Raw genomic sequence first — 17,759 nt, forward strand, 5'->3', positions numbered from 1 at the left:
ATTCTATAAAAACTGTTGTATTCTTTTTGCTGGTGGGATTCTCTCTGAAATCGGTCTTAGATCCTCCCGGCCGTGATTAAAACATATTTGAAGGTATTGTCTGGAGTCTGTCTGGTTACTGCTCCGCAGCAGGTTAGTGGAACACAAGAGACCTTATTCCCAAGTGATAGTGTTCATAGGGGGCGAGATGTCATCTGACTCAACGTGAGACTCTTAGGCATCTGGTGTAACCGATGTGGTCAGATAGCTATAATTTTTAGGCATCTTATGCAGTCAGAATACTAGTATTTCTAGTCTTAGGCATTTGGTTTTCCAATGCGGTCAGATTAGCTATTCTTAGGCGTCGGGTTATCAACACAGTCAGAGTGGGAGTCACCTGAGGATAATATTGCAGGTGTTGGGGACACCTGGTTTAAATTAAGTAAGGTGCGTAGGAGAATTTCTAACACAATATATAGGCTTGTCACTGTAATAAAATATTTTACGCAGACTTTACATTTCACAACTGAGGAAAGAGTTAATTAAATCACTGAAAACTGTCCAGGTATACATTTATTAAAAACTAAACAGTTATACAGAGTATAAATGAACACTTTTTACATAATCTGGTATGGTACTGTATAATTAACAAAACTTCTTAATCTTTTTCAAAAAATGTTTTTTTTTTTTTTTTTTAATGAGGTACCCTGACAGAAAGATTTTAATATTCTTTAAACCATTATACAGATCCAGTACATAAATCCATACAAAAAAAGAGAAACAATGAACACCCAAATTACATTCTTGTTGTCTTTCCCCAATTTCAATAAACCAGCACTGCCTTAAAAAGGCCTTTCAGACTGGATACTGTACTACACTCAAGAGGCTCAATGAAGTGAGGGCGTTGTAAAGCTGTGGTTCCCTCAGCAATGGTCATGGTCAGGAGAGAATAGCGCGATCAGACCTGCAGAATCAGTGTTCTCCAGCATATCTTTAGTAGGCTTTGGCTTCTTAAACAGAGATGGAAGGTTTCGGATGTGTACTTCCTTCTTGAACTGCTGTCCTAGGGGTTTCTATCAGCACACACAAATGGACCAATTGATTAAAGGTTTTCAATCAAATGTCAACATTTTAATCAAATGAAATTGCATAATAAATCAAAGATATTACATCATTTTAGCAGACCAGGACATTTTTTAATGCAAATTTAAGACCAATTTTGTATTAAAATAAAGCTTTCATATTTTGTTTTCATGTTTTCATATTTCTAAGTTCAACTATGTGAATGATTAGGGCTGAGCGATACAGGTTAACATCACATCAGGGTCCAAGCACCAATGGTCCATGTGGATGATTAGGTGATCCTTATTTTTTTAACATCTAACATCGCCCTCTTAGACACCATGTCATCAGGGAACCTAAAACCAAGATGTTCCCTGTTCACTCAACGCTGCATCAGGAGTCACACATCCAATTTATAAAACCTGATAAAAGTGTTAGAATTTTCAGTACAGCATCATGGGTAATGTAGTTTTTCAGAATAAATTCCACTGTAAAACACGATTTTTAGAGGGAATAATGTAAACTGAATGGATTCAAAAAGCATAAACCATTGATTAAGAACCTTTGGATCCAAGAACCAAGAGATCTGTCTTTAAAGTTTTGTAAGTTATTGTTAACAATCAATTTCCCTATGGAGAAAACTGAATGTTGCACTCTGGGTTTTTAGCTTATTGCTGCATTGTTGCTAGGATGTTTTGGGTGATTTCTAGGACGTTGCTCTACAATTCCTGAGAGTTCTTAGGTATTTTTAACAAATTGCTATGCAGTTACTACTGTAGGGTGTTCCGGGAGGTTGCATAAAGGCCCAAGTAAAAACAGCCCACTCCAACTTTCATGTTGTTTTGAATCACATTGGCCCTGCTTACACTTGGTATTTAGATGCGTTTGATCGGACTGATCACAAGTGGTCGACACAATTTTTTAATCTAGTGTCTATCCCTAAGGAGCCTCCTTGGGAGATTCCTATTAAAACCAATTAACTGTCTTAGGGGATATTTACAGGATTCAATTTTCAACTAAAATCGGAAAACCTTTTATGCGATTTGACCTTTCATTTACATGACAGTGTTTTGGAGGCCTGAGAAGGGGAGTTTTTTAAGACAGGTTTCAAAGTGCTAAGGCTTTTGAAAACGATACCTTTACCGTCTCCATGTAAACAACAAAAACTTGATTTTGTTAAAACGTTGACGTCATGCTCATGCATATTACGTGTTCAGTTTATAGGCAGCATGGTGTGCTTCTTTACAAAGTGACAAGTTGGAGCTAAACTCAGCAAGACAGTGGCCCTCCAGGACCCCTGCTTTAGGTGGATTGATGATTTGCAGACCTTATTGATGAGCTCATCTTATGTGGATATTTCTTCCAGTTCAGTTGTTGCAACCTAGGTTAGGGTCAATCTACTAGTTTCCTCACAGGTGTTATCTAAGGGTACACCTTTGGAAAATATTTGTGTGGTGGCAGGCTGGGCATCTTCTCACACTTTCATCAGGTTTTGTAATTTGGATGTGTGACTCCTGATGCAGCGTTGAGTGAACCCATGAAAGGAAACATCTTGGTTATATAGGTTCCCTGATGACATGGTGTCTAAAAGGGTGGTGTTAGCGCCATTAGCAAATGAACTGACATGGTTCTATACCAGCTTCAGACAATCATCACACCTGGAGGATATTCCTATAGCATCATCTACTGACGTAATGTCTCATTCCCTACTCAGGACTTCGTAGACTAGACGGTCTTCGACACAGATCCTCAGAAGTCCACAAGAACCAGACAAGTTCTCTGCAGAGACCCCTATGGGAAGCTTCAACTCCCCTCCCACCAAATGCTGGCATGACATATACCAATCTTCAAGCAGAAGGAACTGGATGAAATATTTTGAATGATTTCAATCCACAATCTGACTTGTGATGCAGCCTGTAATTAAACCACACCATGTTCATTCGTCTGGCCGGGGAGAACTTGTGCCCCAGACTGCTTGTGGTTTCTCCCAACAAATTTTTCTCCATTTCTGTCACCAATGGAGTTTGAGTTCCTTCCCACTGTTGCCTTTTGGCTTTGCTACTGACTTGACTGCACTGACACTATTGGATGAGAACTGAACTGAGCTGGAAGATGAAATCACTGGTTTTCCAGAGCTGCTTTTTTGATTAATTGAATTCATTTAATAATTGAAGAACTTCACACAGTTATTGAACCAAACTGAATCAACGCTGAACTGATTTCAACTGAATAGTGACTGTTTAGAATAGTCTATTACATCTGCTTTACATCAGAATTTAATTCTGTTTGCATCACTGAATCATTATTTTCCTGTTTATCACTATAAAGCTGCTTTGAAATGAAAGATTATGTGTATTTTCAGTCATTTTTAGTCAGATGCATTTACATTTGTGACTGTGCCTCAGATGCTATCAGCTCAGATCAATCTCCTGTGGGAGGTCCTAACAGTTTTCTATTGTTTGTTGTCAATTTGCCTTTATGTATAAAGTTCTGTTCCACAGACAGAACTTTTGTTTAAGATTATTTGAAGGATGACATTGCTAACATTGCTGCTGAAGAATTGCTACACTACAACCTTCAATAAATTCTTCTCTCCACAAGAACTCTAGTCAATCTTATTTTATAAGAGAAATCTAATACATTGGCAAGCCCCCAAATAATCGCTCGGTCAAATATAGAGATATAACAGAAACAATCTGTATTGTATAATGCGCAATATAAATAAAGGTGACTTGACTTAAAAAAACAAGGTTGCCTATGTAACCGAGACGTTACAGGCCCATCGGTTTTATTAAATGCAGACAATTTTAAACTAGGTTTATTAGGAGATGGTCGCGCACCTCCCTTTTTTTTTTCTTAGTGCGAAAGAGACTCAAAATACTCTGTCGTTTTTGGTCATACAGATACACATTATTCAAAACTGTTAAGTGTCTACATTTATTTGTGTCCACTCACTATAATGACACTTTTTTTTTGCTTTTGTAAAATAAAGAAAACAAACAGGGTGCACTTTCTGCTGTCTCAGTCTCTGTGAACTTTTTACTGAGACGTGTTTAAAAAAAGGTAAATGAAATATAGGCAGGTTCAAGCGCTGTGAGTTTGAGTAACTTTTGATGTGCATTTGAGAAGCAAAACGCTCCAAACATTACATGTTTTTACTTCAGACTCACTTCATAACATCAGTTGAGTATTTGAAATGAATTCCATTTGGGATCCGAAGTGGCTTCTTTTCACAGAATGGCAGAGGCAGACACTACAGTATTTTATACTGTAATTAATGCTATATCGATTAGCATTGCATTATAAATATACTTTATTCTTATGAAAATAACCGAAATGGCTTGAAGAACACAGATAAACCATATATTGTCACAGTTGTGTGTTCATTGTCTTCAGATTTAATAAGTCAAAGCATTTCTATCTTCTTTTTATTCAGCTTATTAGGGATTTCCTGGAACGCCATAAGTCATATTACTTCTGTGAGGCATATTTGGACTTTTCTGTGTGATTTCTGTGCGAGTGCGCCCTCCAGCTTTCAGTATTCTGAAACATATGCTACATAACGTGTTTTTAGTGCTCAATAATGCTCAAACCACCATAATATTTATAAATTTAATTAAACATGATAATCCAAATAAAAAATCTCTACTGAAGTGTTCCTTCGATTTCGATTTCCGCCTGCAATTTTTCCATAAAATAAAAGTTGTCTGTGAAGTAAATTATTATTATTATTTTAATTACTATAGTATTATATTTATTCTTAAGTACTTTTAATACTTAAAGCCCATGTTGCAGGTTTTTTTTTATTAATATAACCTTGTATGAAAATACCATATGAAAAGTAAATGCAGGATTAAAATTTGTTTTGCAAGACATAAGGGCACAAATTTAATAGAAAACGTGACAGTTTCCTTGACCGTGCTGAAAAAACGCTTTTTTTCACCATCGCGTCATATGACGTCACATGAGGTAGTCGTTTGGCTCTGCGTTCGCGCTCAGTGCAGATAGGTTGGTATATTCAGTTGGAGCGGTCATGATTCAGTGTGTTTTCCTTGCTTATTGTATTTCAATTAATCGTCGTGGTAAATGATTGTGAATTATAGCCTGTCAGGACATCGAGTCCACAGGTTTCCGAATAAGAAAAAGGACGGTGCAATCTTCCGTGCCAGTGTGCGTTTTGTGCCGGGTAAGAGACGGGACTTCACTTATGCTTCTGCTTTGAAAAACGCGGTAGTGTGCAGCGTTCACTATAGACCGAATGATTATAATCCCGGCGATATGTGCACACTGTCCCGGCTCCTTCATCGGGTCGCCCGGTGACGGTCCGCCTTCAGCATGTGGTTCGGCCGCCAGTGGGAAACATGACGCTCACGGATCCGTCAGAGATCACTTATTGTAGGCCTACATCTGTTTTACAAAATGTGCCTTGTCTTAATTTAATTCATTAACATATCCTACATAAACTTGTAATGTAATGCATTTATGTGTTTGTTATTAGTCTGCAGCCGACACTATTATTATTATAAATATAATAAATTATGTTCTATAATTCATTTTCAATCTGTACAAACCGACTTTAATGTTTGTGTTGGCTGTTTCTACATATAAAGTTTTTGTACAGTAAGACAGTTGTGATTGTGATCATTTTTTTTTATTCATCGTCACCAAATGGGTCAATTCAAAGCCTTTATAAAGTCCCTCTTCCTCTGGAAACTGTCTCCTAATGGCTGACACACACAACACATGCAGGTAAGGGTCTAAGTAGCTTTGCTATTGCCTGATACATGATGATAATAATCTGTACAGTATTGTGATCTGAGCATAGTGTTGTAGGCTACATATCGTCGGCTAACGTGAATACATCTATAAGCTAACACTGTTCTCTCGCCCTGTTCTCACACCATAACTCACCGTTGTTCTGTCTAACCCTGGCCTGTCCTGCTCACTTGGCTTCATATCAGGCTCATAATTATATGATATCATCATATATATCAATTATATTATGAATTATATATATATCATACGAGTAGGGGTGGGAGATATTGACAAAAATGAATATCTCAATATTTTTTTTCCAATATCTCGATATCGATATTCAGACGATATTTTTGCCATCCTTCAAAGAAATGTGTGCAAACTGGCAAAGAAGGTCCAGTTGGTCTTTTGACTTGCTGCATTTTACCTATTATTGTATTTTTTTTAAAAATAAAATAAAGGAGCTAACTAAACAGAATCTGAGGTAGCCCCTACTTTTTCCACTTTAAAAAAAAAAAAAAAAAAAAAAACGGAACTAGGCACCTCTTGCAACAGTGATTATTAAATCAAACAACAATATTGTTGATGATAAATTCAAAGTAAAACAAATTATTTTCAAAACACTATAAATCCATCCATTTTCCCCCCAAAGCTATAAATCCACAATTTTTTCCCCAAAAATTGATGGTTTGTCTTTAAAAAAAAATATTTTGTCTTTTATTTTTCGTGTTTGCATTTATGAGGAAAAAACAATATTATGTGACAGTTCTCCATTATGGACGCAAGCGCTCTGAAAGCGGCACTAAAAGACTTTTTCGTTCACAGAGACCTCAAAACAGAAAGCACAAAGCCTTTCTTTAAAACGAATTTCGTTTTGTATTAATTATATCTTAATTTTAATAATTTTTTCATTAACCAATTTCCTGGATTTAATACATAAAAAGTAAATATAGGCTAGCACAACATAAGGTGCTTGAACTGGAGATTATATCATCATGAACCGAACCGTAGCCTACTCGCCTCACAGGCCTAAAAAATGTGAAATATATTTACAGAAAGCTGGTTCTAAACAAAACCATCCAAAACAAAATGTAGCCTAATAAATGTGAATTTCTCCTGTGCCTTCACTAGCCTACTGCGAAGATCGCGAGTCAATAGCCTATCGTCAACTTCATCTTTGCAGCCGACACAGAAATTAATAAACAATTAAATCTTATTGCAATATTTTACATATTCATAATCATTACTTTTGCTGGTTCTTTGAGGCAGCTTTTTAGGTTTATGGCGTTTTAGAAAAGAGCTCTTCACGTACCGTTTCACCAAGGCACAGCGGCCCTTCAGCACATAAGAGAAAAAGCATGGACTTACTAATTACGAAACTTTGATGTGGTTGAACAGGTGAAACAGTCACAAATTCCTCTGCAACTCAAACCTTCTCAGTACGATTTATTAAGGAAGAGAACAGCATTACAGTTTTCAGCGCGTCCTCCTCTGATTGCTGTGTTGTGACTGAAAAAGTGCGTGCAGGAGCAAATGCGCAAAACGTAGGTTTGTAAAATGTCCTTTTGTAAAATGACATATGATAAAATAAAAATAATTAATATATCATTTTACAAAACGGTTTTGCGCATGTGCTTCTGCGCGCACTATTTCGAATTTACGTATGAATGTGCGTTTTTGACGACACGGGACCATGGGCTGGGCCACTCGGAGGTTGCTTCCGGGAATAGTAGCCTACAGTATTAAAAATCGCTACATATAATTGTTTAGAAGGTTATAGTGTGCGTTATTTGTTTTCTCTTTAACTTCTTTCAGCTCTTTTCATGTTTGGGGGGTCGGATTGTACAAATTATGAAATATTCGATATCCCAATTTTGCATATCGTCAGACAACAATTTGGATATTATCGTCTAAACGATATATCTCCCACCTCTACATACGAGTAAACATTTAGGCTACAATTCCCCCAGCTTTCCGAGCTGTCATTGCGATCCATTGCTTTCCTATTGTTTACTTTGACCGCTCTACCTCATGTTACGTCACTTCAGGTTCGGCGGTTTTCAAATGCGGAAGTAAAAATTTCTCACAAAAACGACTCCAGAAGCCTAAATAGCGTTTTATAAGTATATGTTTATATTTAAATCTAGTTCCTACATTATTTTTCTATACATTGGCTTACTGGGTACTCTAACCTGCAACATGGGCTTTAAATAAATATGTATATTGAAATAGTGTTTTGTTGTTTTTTACAGGGACCAGATGTCACTGATGAGTCCTGCAGACTCAAACTTTCACACAAGTCTCTTCAAACTGTTTTTTCTGATGACAAGGTAAATGACAGGTATGTTAAACAGGAACTGTTTCAGAAATGGCCCAGGAAAGGTTTGTGACTGTCCAAGTCTCTGTGTTTAGATTAGTGTGCTCAATAATGTCCTTCGTATGTATTTGGATTATGTTGTGTTGTAAATAAAATAAAAACAATCAAAAACGCCATTCTTTAATCTCCTCACATTCTTTCTTCTTGTCCTATTCAGCTTATAGGGCCATTAAGGGAGGGTTTTTTTACCAGGTGTGAAAGACATCAATATTCATGATGATACAGCCTTTGTGACACAAATTTGTCTTACAAATTTTAAATCAATATATTGTTTTATGTGAATGACAGGGCATGATGATTTTCACATCGTCTTGAAGCAAAAATTCTAGGCTACAAGATCCAGTTCTCAAAAGTCTTGTGAACAAATATTCAGTATGGGTTTTATGGCCTTATTTCAGTGACTTAAAATAATAATCTCAGGTACTGATTTTGTGCTTGGTTTAATTTAAGTGTGGATATAATTGAGCATGACTTCAATAGCCATAATGAAAGTGACTTCAATAGCCATAATGACAGTGACAAGAGATTATATACCTCTTGAATTAGTCTTGAAAATAAATTCTTTGGGAACAAAAAAAGTGTATTCCATGACAAAAAAAAAAAAAAAATTAATAAAAAAAATAGCATTCAGTACGTATGTTTAATAATGTTAAACGTGGCCATACCCCAACAATGCCTGCAATGAGCTGTTTAAACTGCTCTTTCTTTTTCTTCTCTCCTGCCTTTGATACAGCGGGTTGGATGGCCTTCTGATCAAACTGCTCCAGGGCATCAACTTGGATATCAGGAATCTGATTCATGATGAGACGCAGCTCAGCGTATCGAGGCCTCTGTAGAGAAATATCAGAAAGAAAATTAATTACATTTTCTCACCGATGCATTCAGTCACTACTATGGTCATTTAAAGGTGCATTCAGTAGTACTTCAGTGTTAACATCACTGTTCTTCGTGTACTTGAAATACCAATAATACAGTGGTGTTAGACGCTGCACTGCCGTCTACGTGGATCAGCATGATCGTCACTGACTTTTATGAAAATTAAACTGATAATAGTTATAGAGAGTGTCACTGAGAGTTGAAGCATCATTTCAACAAGGAGAAATAAAGGGAGGTGTGAGTACACAATTAAGACCTGGATGAGACTTCACAAAAACACAATTTACTTCTTAAGCTGCATTTTTAAATTAGCACCAAACTACTGAATGCAACTTTACTGATGGAAGTTGTTACCGGATACTACTTGCAGCCAAGACCTATAATTTACTAGTTTATTGTTCACCGACTACTATTATTATGCCATTGTACTAATAGTAACATTGGCAAAAAGTATACTTTTTACAGTGGTGCAGCATTAATATATGTACAAATGTGCTTCCCATCCCATGCAAGCTATGATAGCTGAGCTGAAATGACGCACTAGAGCCTCGTAGATGAGCAAGGCCAGCTGAGTTAGTGCAGCATTGCAGCCTTCGTGTTGCCCATGCATCTGCAGACCCTTCAGTACACTGGCGTAGAGCCACGTCACAGCCTCCGGAAGCAGGTTACCACCAAGCACCTGCACAAGAATTCATTCACATACACACACATAGTATTTTCACAAGGCAAAGGATTCAAATATAAAATAGCTGGCATCTTTAGAATTCAATTCTAACCTCATTTGCAGACTGACAGAAATATTGTGACGAATTCTGAATGTTTGAACATTTAATTAAAAGGATAGTTCACCAAAAAATGAAAATTCTGTCATCATTTAGTCACCCTCGAGTTGTTCCAAAACTGTATGAATGCTGAAGACAAAAGAATATATTTTGAAGAAAATGTGTAACAGGTCCAGGTCCCTACTGACTTCCAAAGTATTTTTTTTCTCCATTCTATGGAAATCAATAGGGCCCTGGGCCTGTTTGGCTACCATATTCTTCAAAATATCAAAAATATCTATCTATAGCAGAAGAAATAAATTTATACAGGTTTGGAACAACTTGAGGGTGAGTAAATGATGACAGAATTTTTCAGAACTTTTGGGTGAACTATCCCTTACAGAGACCGACAGGAAAAATCAGCACCTGTTTTAGCAAAGTCCAGCAGAGCAAACCAGCAGTCTGTTGACAGTTTACAGTCTCCTTCCAGGAAAGGGAGTTAAAACATATAGTCAGGAGGTTCATATAAATATCCTGAAAAGGAGGGGAGAAATAAAAATACTCTGATCACAGAGCTCAGCTATAGAAGCCAACTGATGGAACCTCAAAAAACTAAATTTGTTTAGTTACCTCACTTCGGAGAAGGTGCTTGCCCAATTCTGAGAGCTCATGAATCCCCTTTGAGGAATTCATCCACACCATCCCCTTGCCTCCTGAACAGAAGATGGAAAAAGGGAAAAAGAAGAAATGCATCACAGTAATCAGTAGGCTTTCAAACTACCAGTTAAGTCTGAAACAGTGCATGCTTCATATGAAAAAAATGGTAATGTGACCGCTGTCATGTGGACTAGGGAGCCGAAGGAGGCGATCTAAGTTCGGTTGCACTGGAACTGTGGCACGATGCACATGAAAGCAACTCACACTCTGGTCCATACGTGTTCAGAAAGTAAAGTAACTAACTTGCGCATGTGTTTTAGTCGATGATGACATTATTAGTTCCAAAACACATATACAATTGTGAGTGTGCAGTAATCAGAGTTGCAAATCAAATGCAGCAGAAGCCGCCTTCAACGTGATGCACAGTGTTGTTCACTCTGTAGCACATTATAGTACCAAATTAATTAAAAACATAAAGACATGGAGAACTGCATTGTGATCTCCATCACTTAAACTGTGCATATTTGTGATAGCACAAGATTAGCATAAATGGACCGGTTTTTGATAGACTCAAGTGAATCTAAAATTAGCTCAACATTTCGGGAACTAGTGAACACAAGGTGCTTCTTATTAGCAAAGACTCCACAGGCATAAAATTGAGGCAGGCAGGGGTTTCCAGATGTGCTGTCCAAGCTCAGTAACACTTTAGTTTTGGGTCCAATTTTTACTATTAACTAGTTGCTTATTATCATTGCATAATATTACTAGGATATTGGCTGTTTATTAGTACTCATAAAGTACATATTAATGCCTTATTCTGCACGATCTTATTCTACATCCCTTAATCCTAACCCAATACTTAAACTTAAGAACTATCTTATAACTATTAATAAGCAACAGTCATAGTCCCTTCATAATCGGAAAATGTCTAGCAGAACAATCAGATCAGACCTGGCATAAATTTATCCATTATGCTAGACCATGATGGAGATGTCTGATTTCTAGAACAAGGTTAGACTTTAATTTCACTGGTGAATTTCCACCACAAGATACAGGGAGAATGTGATCATTAACTCACCATCTGCGTCCTCTTTGTTTGCAGATAACTTTGGACATTTTATTGTAATGCAAGTCACACCTGAAAACACATTTACAAAGTTTTTCTTCTTCTTTTGTATATGTAAAAAGTGAAGAAAACTTGAATGCTTCACATGCATAAGAGAAACTCACTTAGAAGGTAAATGACCTCTCGCGTGACCAACCGCAACAGCTGCTCCTCCACCATTTCCGGAGTCACATGGTTCTCCTCATAGGCCTCATCCTCCTCCTGAGCACTAAAACATGAATAACACCATTATTAATAATAATATCGACTTGAGAACATACAGACATTCTATTTAAACATACATTAGCATGTTGCCATTCTCACGCCAATATCTAGTTCTGGCATAAAACTCTAGCATCTGATTGGTTGCTGTTGCATCAGCGACTAATGAGCTGCGGCTCAAAATTCAGTATGCAGCGGGCTTTCAGAATGCATCTGGATTGAACATCTAAAATAAGTGATTTACATTTTATTCAACATCTCTATGCATATAGAGTGGTCCGGTTATTAATTCCCACATGGAGCAATCTTTACAAGTTTTAACTAGCTTTATGTTAGAAATGTTTTAAATAGCATCATGTCAAAAGTGCTTGAGTGAATCACTGAAGGATATAGCAGGAGTGTTTACTGCATGCAACAGCAGCGGTCATTGTATGTTATTATGTTTTATACGCTGTTATCGTGGAAAGGAAACCAGTTATAAGCATTTACGGTGTTCAATATCATAAATATGGTTAAATATCACCATATTTAGCGGTATAACTCTAATGACGCATCATTTTATTTGTTTTCATTAGCTCTGCTAAATGTGTGAGGTTGATTCAGATGCTCATTTTGCCTGAGTCATGCTAAAAGAAAAATCAATACAGTTAAACTACCGTCATGTTTATAGTCTTGTGGAGTGATTTATTAAGCATAAGCTTGAGCGTTATGCAGTTGTGTCTGTGCAAAAGAAAATTGGTCTATTGTTTGTATCTCTGTGAGTATATGCTGTCTAAACTATGTATGAAAAGGTTAAAGTAAAATAGCATTCACATTCAATGGGATTACATGTAAAAAAAAATATTTTATTTTAAGGGTAATGTTTTCATTAGCTATGCTTAAGGTGGATGATGACCCAATTTTCTTCTAGAAACAAACTTTGTTGTATTATTTTCATGTTATCACTGTGAAGCTGCTTTGATACAATCTGTACTGTAAAAGCGCTTAATAAATAAAGTTGACTTGACTAAGTTAATAACTAATGATCTTTGCAACGGAAGTGAATCAATCAAAACTAACTTTAGCTGGACAATAACTTTATTCTAGAGCTGCTGTACAGCCAAAACAATCTCTGTTAATTTAATTTCCTATTATCAATGCAAAGCTGCTTTGAAACAATCTATATTGTTAAAAGCGCTACATAAACAAAGGTGACTTGACTCACAGCAATGTCTGTGAATGTATTCCCAGTAGCAAGTAGGGCTGTCAAAAAATAATTAGAATTGAGAATTTTCGTCAAAAAACAAACAAAACAAAAACAACAACACACATTCGAATGCAAAAACTGCATTTGAATTTTTGGTGTGTCAAGAGGTGCGCGAGACATGATGATGACGTAACTGACGTAAAACATAACTCGTTTTTTATGTTAACTTATACAGTATACAGCGTGGTGCGGCTACCTTGTTTTTTTGATAAATGGTGGAAAAAGGCTTCCTGCTGACGGAAAAACCCTCTCGGTTGGTGGCAAAAATCGTGCAGTATGTATCCACATATTGCGTGGCTGGCAAAGACTTACTTGACCATACCTGGCAGGCACATTGGTCAGAGCTGAGCGTGTGTTTTCATCAGCTGGATCAGTTTTATGCACTATTGTAGCTTAATTTTCATTGCATGCACATTGTCATCCAGGAAATTATATTTTATTTAAGAACAATTGTTTGAAAAGTTAATGCACTTTAAAAAGTGAATGTCATTTAATTTCAATAAAATATGCAATGCTTTATTTGGTTTATATTTGTTTATTGCGCACGTTTGCGTCATCTTGTGGGCGTAGGAGACAAGTCAGTACTTTTTTCCTTTAAAATTAAGTATTTCCTTTAGAATTTGAATATAATTTTATATTTAAGAAAGAAATTCGAATTGAGCTTTTCAGCCATTTTGACAGCCCTAGTAGCAAGTATTGGTACTTGCTCTGCAGCAGCTGGAGCGTAGCAGATCTATTCCCCTAAGACCAAATACATTAACATTGCCATATCCATTACCATACCAATCTCCCGAGAGCTGTCATGACAGAAATATAATAATAGTTTGATTTAAATGTATTATGTTGGCTTAAGAAGTTGAGCGTATAGGACTTGATAGTATAATCCCTTAAAACAGTGGTTCTCAAACTTGTCCTGGAGTACCACCAGCCCTGCACATTTTGTATATCTCCTAATATCTGACACAGCCATTTCAGGTCTTGCAGTCTCGACTAATGAGCTCATGAGTTGAATCTGGTGTTATAGATGACGGAGACATACAAAATGTGCAGGGCTGGTGGTACTCTAGGACAGGTTTGAGAACCACTGCCTTAGAATAATCGGCACTTTCTTAACATCTTGAGGGGGGGGTAGGGGTAATCACTTCATTGTGGTCATCAGGTGGGCACCCTCCTTCCTTGGTGTTTCGTTAAAACCTCCAAAGGGCTCAACAGCGACACCTGGCTTCCCAGGTGCGCTAACCCTCTTCTTTTACCCCTCTTGGTAGTTTTGTAGCCCATTTGGGATCCTTCCAATTTAGCCAAAGCCAGTTGCTGCTTTGCTCAGCAGCCTCTGGCAGTGACCTAACAGCTTGTTGGAAGGCCTGTCATCTGGCTCCCAACCTCTTCCTTAGCCTGGTTGTTGCTGTTGCTACAAAACCTCTGCAACCAAACTCTACTGGGAGAAACTGGGTCCGCCTGCCCCATTGTACTGCTTTGGCTGCAATGTCTGAGTACTATAGCCTTTTACGTTCATTCGCTTCACCAATTGTAGCCTCCCATGGCATGCACTCCACAATAAACTGACTTTTGCCAGGTTGACCACAGGATCAGGTCCAGCCTTAGGTTAGTTGTGATTATCTCAGGCGGAAAACTGAGCTTCCAGTCTAGATCAACTTGCATTTTCCAGTCCCGGGCAGCGCCCAGCATGGTTGATTGCATTTTTGTAGTTGGCTTCACTGAAAGTTGTCCTGCACTTATGAAGGCGGTGGATTTTGAGAATCCATGCTTTGGAAGGAGGAAGAGTATTGGTGGTGGTTCTCCTACCTTTCAGGATAATCGCCAGTTATCTCAGTACCTGATTGTGCCCACAGGTGTAACGGCCTTAACTGGTTTAGATTCTTGGGTGTGGGAAGAACATTGTAGGTAGCTCTGATGTTGTAGCTCAGTCTGCTTTTCCTTCCATCTCCCTAAGATCCTTACAGGTGAGCTTACGTTTCTCCAGGTTTTCCCAGTTAGTCCACTGTCCCTGTTTGAGACTGCCTTTGTGCAGCTCTCTGCCTCCTCTTGCTGCTGGACCTTGGCTACTACCAGCTTTCTTCTATGGGGAGATGTTGCCTTGTACCATTTTGGTCGGCTTGTCCCGAGTCCAAAACCTCCTCTTCCCTGCTGCACCAGTCTTACAATGTCTCCATACCTGAGAGCAGATTTTGCTTGCTGTATGGCCTCAGTCGGGGTCCACTTCCTCCCAGTTGCTAGTCTGGGAGCAGCCGCTTGTATTATAGCATCTTGAGACTCGGTCAGGGTCATGTCCAGTCTCACTTTGGTGCATTTATATTCTTCAGGGACAGGCAGTTCCGGCACTTTTCCCATTAAGGCCGACATTACTGAGGCAACGTGGGATTCCAAGCCACTTCTTAATATAAGAACCGACTGTTCTCTCCAGCTTCTCGATTTTGGTAATAGGGACCTCGTTGACTGTTAGAGGCCACATCAGAAGGGGGAGCAATCCCCAAAATTGCAGGCACTACAGTTTCAGCTTACCAGGAAGCAAGGTATTGTTTATGCTTATAAGGCCTTTAATAGTTTCTTCCCTCAGTTGGTCACTCTGGTCTGCGTCCTTGAGAAAGCTAAAATACTGAACAGGTGCCTGTTTAATCTTTGAAGGCAGTGAATTTTGGATTGTACTTCAGTAACCGAAGCTGGCATGAAATAAACAACATACAGTGGGGAGAACAAGTATTTGATACACTGCCGATTTTGCAGGTTTTCCCACTTACAAAGCATGTAGAAGTCTGTAATTTTTATCATAGGTACTCTTCAACTGTGAGTGACGGAATCTAAAACAAAAATCCAGAAAATCACATTGTATGATTTTTAAGTAATTAATTTGCATTTTATTGCATGACATAAGTATTTGATACATCAGAAAAGCAGAACTTAATATTTAGTACAGAAACCTTTGTTTGCAATTACAGAGATCATACGTTTCCTGTAGTTCTTGACCAGGTTTGCACACACAGCAGCAGGGATTTTAGCCCACTCCTCCATACAGACCTTCTCCAGATCCTTCAGGTTTCGGGGCTGTCGCTGGGCAATACGGACTTTCAGCTCCCTCCAAAGATTTTCTATTGGGTTCAGGTCTGGAGACTGGCTAGGCCACTCCAGGACCTTGAGATGCTTCTTACGGAGCCACTCCTTAGTTGCCCTGGCTGTGTGTTTCGGGTCGTTGTCATGCTGGAAGACCCAGCCACGACCCATCTTCAATGCTTTTACTGAGGGAAGGAGGTTGTTGGCCAAGATCTTGCGATACATGGCCCCATCCATCCTCCCCTCAATACGGTGCAGTCATCCTGTCCCCTGTCCCCAAAGAATGATGTTTCCACCTCTATGCTTCACGGTTGGGATGGTGTTCTTGGGGTTGTACTCATCCTTCTTCTTCCTCCAAAACGGCGAGTGGAGTTTAGACCAAAAAGCTCTATTTTTGTCTCATCAGACCACATGACCTTCTCCCATTCCTCCTCTGGATCATCCAGATGGTCATTGGCAAACTTCAGACGGGCCTGGATATGCGCTGGCTTGAGCAGGGGGACCTTGCGTGCGCTGCAGGATTTTAATCCATTACGGTGTAGTGTGTTACTAATGGTTTTCTTTGAGACTGTGGTCCCAGCTCTCTTCAGGTCATTGACCATGTGCTGCCGTGTAGTTCTGGGCTGATCCCTCACCTTCGTCATGATCACTGATGCCCCACGAGGTGAGATCTTACATGGTGCCCCAGACCGAGGGAGATTGACCGTCATCTTGAACTTCTTCCATTTTCTAATAATTGCGCCAACAGTTGTTGCCTTCTCACCAAGCTGCTTGCCTATTGTCCTGTAGCCCATCCCAGCCTTGTGCAGGTCTACAATTTTATCCCTGATGTCCTTACACAGCTCTCTGGTCTTGGCCATTGTGGAGAGGTTGGAGTCTGTTTGATTGAGTGTGTGGACAGGTGTCTTTTATACAGGTAACGAGTTCAAACAGGTGCAGCTAATACAGGTAATGAGTGGAGAACAGGAGGGCTTCTTAAAGAAAAACTAACAGGTCTGTGAGAGCCGGAATTCTTACTGGTTGGTAGGTGATCAAATACTTATGTCATGCAATAAAATGCAAATTAATTACTTAAAAATCAACATAAAAATCATACAATGTGATTTTCTGGATTTTTGTTTTAGATTCCGTCACTCACAGTTGAAGAGTACCTATGATAAAAATGACAGACTTTTACATGCTTTGTAAGTGGGAAAACCTGCAAAATCGGCAGTGTATCAAATACTTGTTCTCCCCACTGTAAGTAACATGAAGTACGGAGACAAGCGACATGCAGCTACAAAGTCAAACACTGGTGATGTTAATGGGTCTTCAGTCAGGTCTTCGGGAGAATAGAAAACTCATGTCAGTCTTATGCAACTGCAGCTTCTCTCTTTCAATCTCAACCACACACACCCAAGGCAGGGGTATCACACAAAAAGTGTGAGAAGAAAGCGGTGTTAAAAGAACTGTAAAAGAACCGGTGGCCAGAACTGTACACAAATATTCATAGTATTATGCAACACTAAAATATCTTACCTCAGGCTGGTCGTTTGGTTGATGATCTGCCACCGAAAGCTCAGTCTCTGTTTTCAAAAAATATGAGAGATAGCATTAGGCAAATCCTGTGCTACAAGCAATATTGGTTGTTTCAATTCACCCAAAATTACTAAA

At 38.6% G+C, this 17,759-nt stretch overlaps 1 protein-coding gene across 1 annotated transcript in view; it reads right to left on the reverse strand.

Moving 5' to 3' along the window:
- Nucleotides 1-548: 548 nt before the first annotated feature.
- The window catches only part of LOC311069823 (exportin-5-like), a 50,671-nt gene continuing 33,460 nt past the window's right edge, over nucleotides 549-17,759 (reverse strand). Inside the window, exons 26-33 of the mRNA XM_084093293.1 lie at nucleotides 17,625-17,671; nucleotides 11,698-11,801; nucleotides 11,546-11,605; nucleotides 10,441-10,523; nucleotides 10,237-10,344; nucleotides 9,591-9,728; nucleotides 8,839-9,003; nucleotides 549-1,052 (exon numbers count right to left, since the gene is read on the reverse strand). Coding sequence (XP_083949419.1) covers nucleotides 903-1,052; nucleotides 8,839-9,003; nucleotides 9,591-9,728; nucleotides 10,237-10,344; nucleotides 10,441-10,523; nucleotides 11,546-11,605; nucleotides 11,698-11,801; nucleotides 17,625-17,671 — 855 coding nt within the window. The 3' untranslated portion in view covers nucleotides 549-902. The remainder of the gene's footprint in view (nucleotides 1,053-8,838; nucleotides 9,004-9,590; nucleotides 9,729-10,236; nucleotides 10,345-10,440; nucleotides 10,524-11,545; nucleotides 11,606-11,697; nucleotides 11,802-17,624; nucleotides 17,672-17,759) is intronic.

This window comes from Abramis brama (genome assembly GCF_963993115.1).
Source record: "Abramis brama genome assembly, chromosome: 19".
In the NCBI taxonomy this organism is placed as follows: domain Eukaryota; kingdom Metazoa; phylum Chordata; class Actinopteri; order Cypriniformes; family Leuciscidae; genus Abramis; species Abramis brama.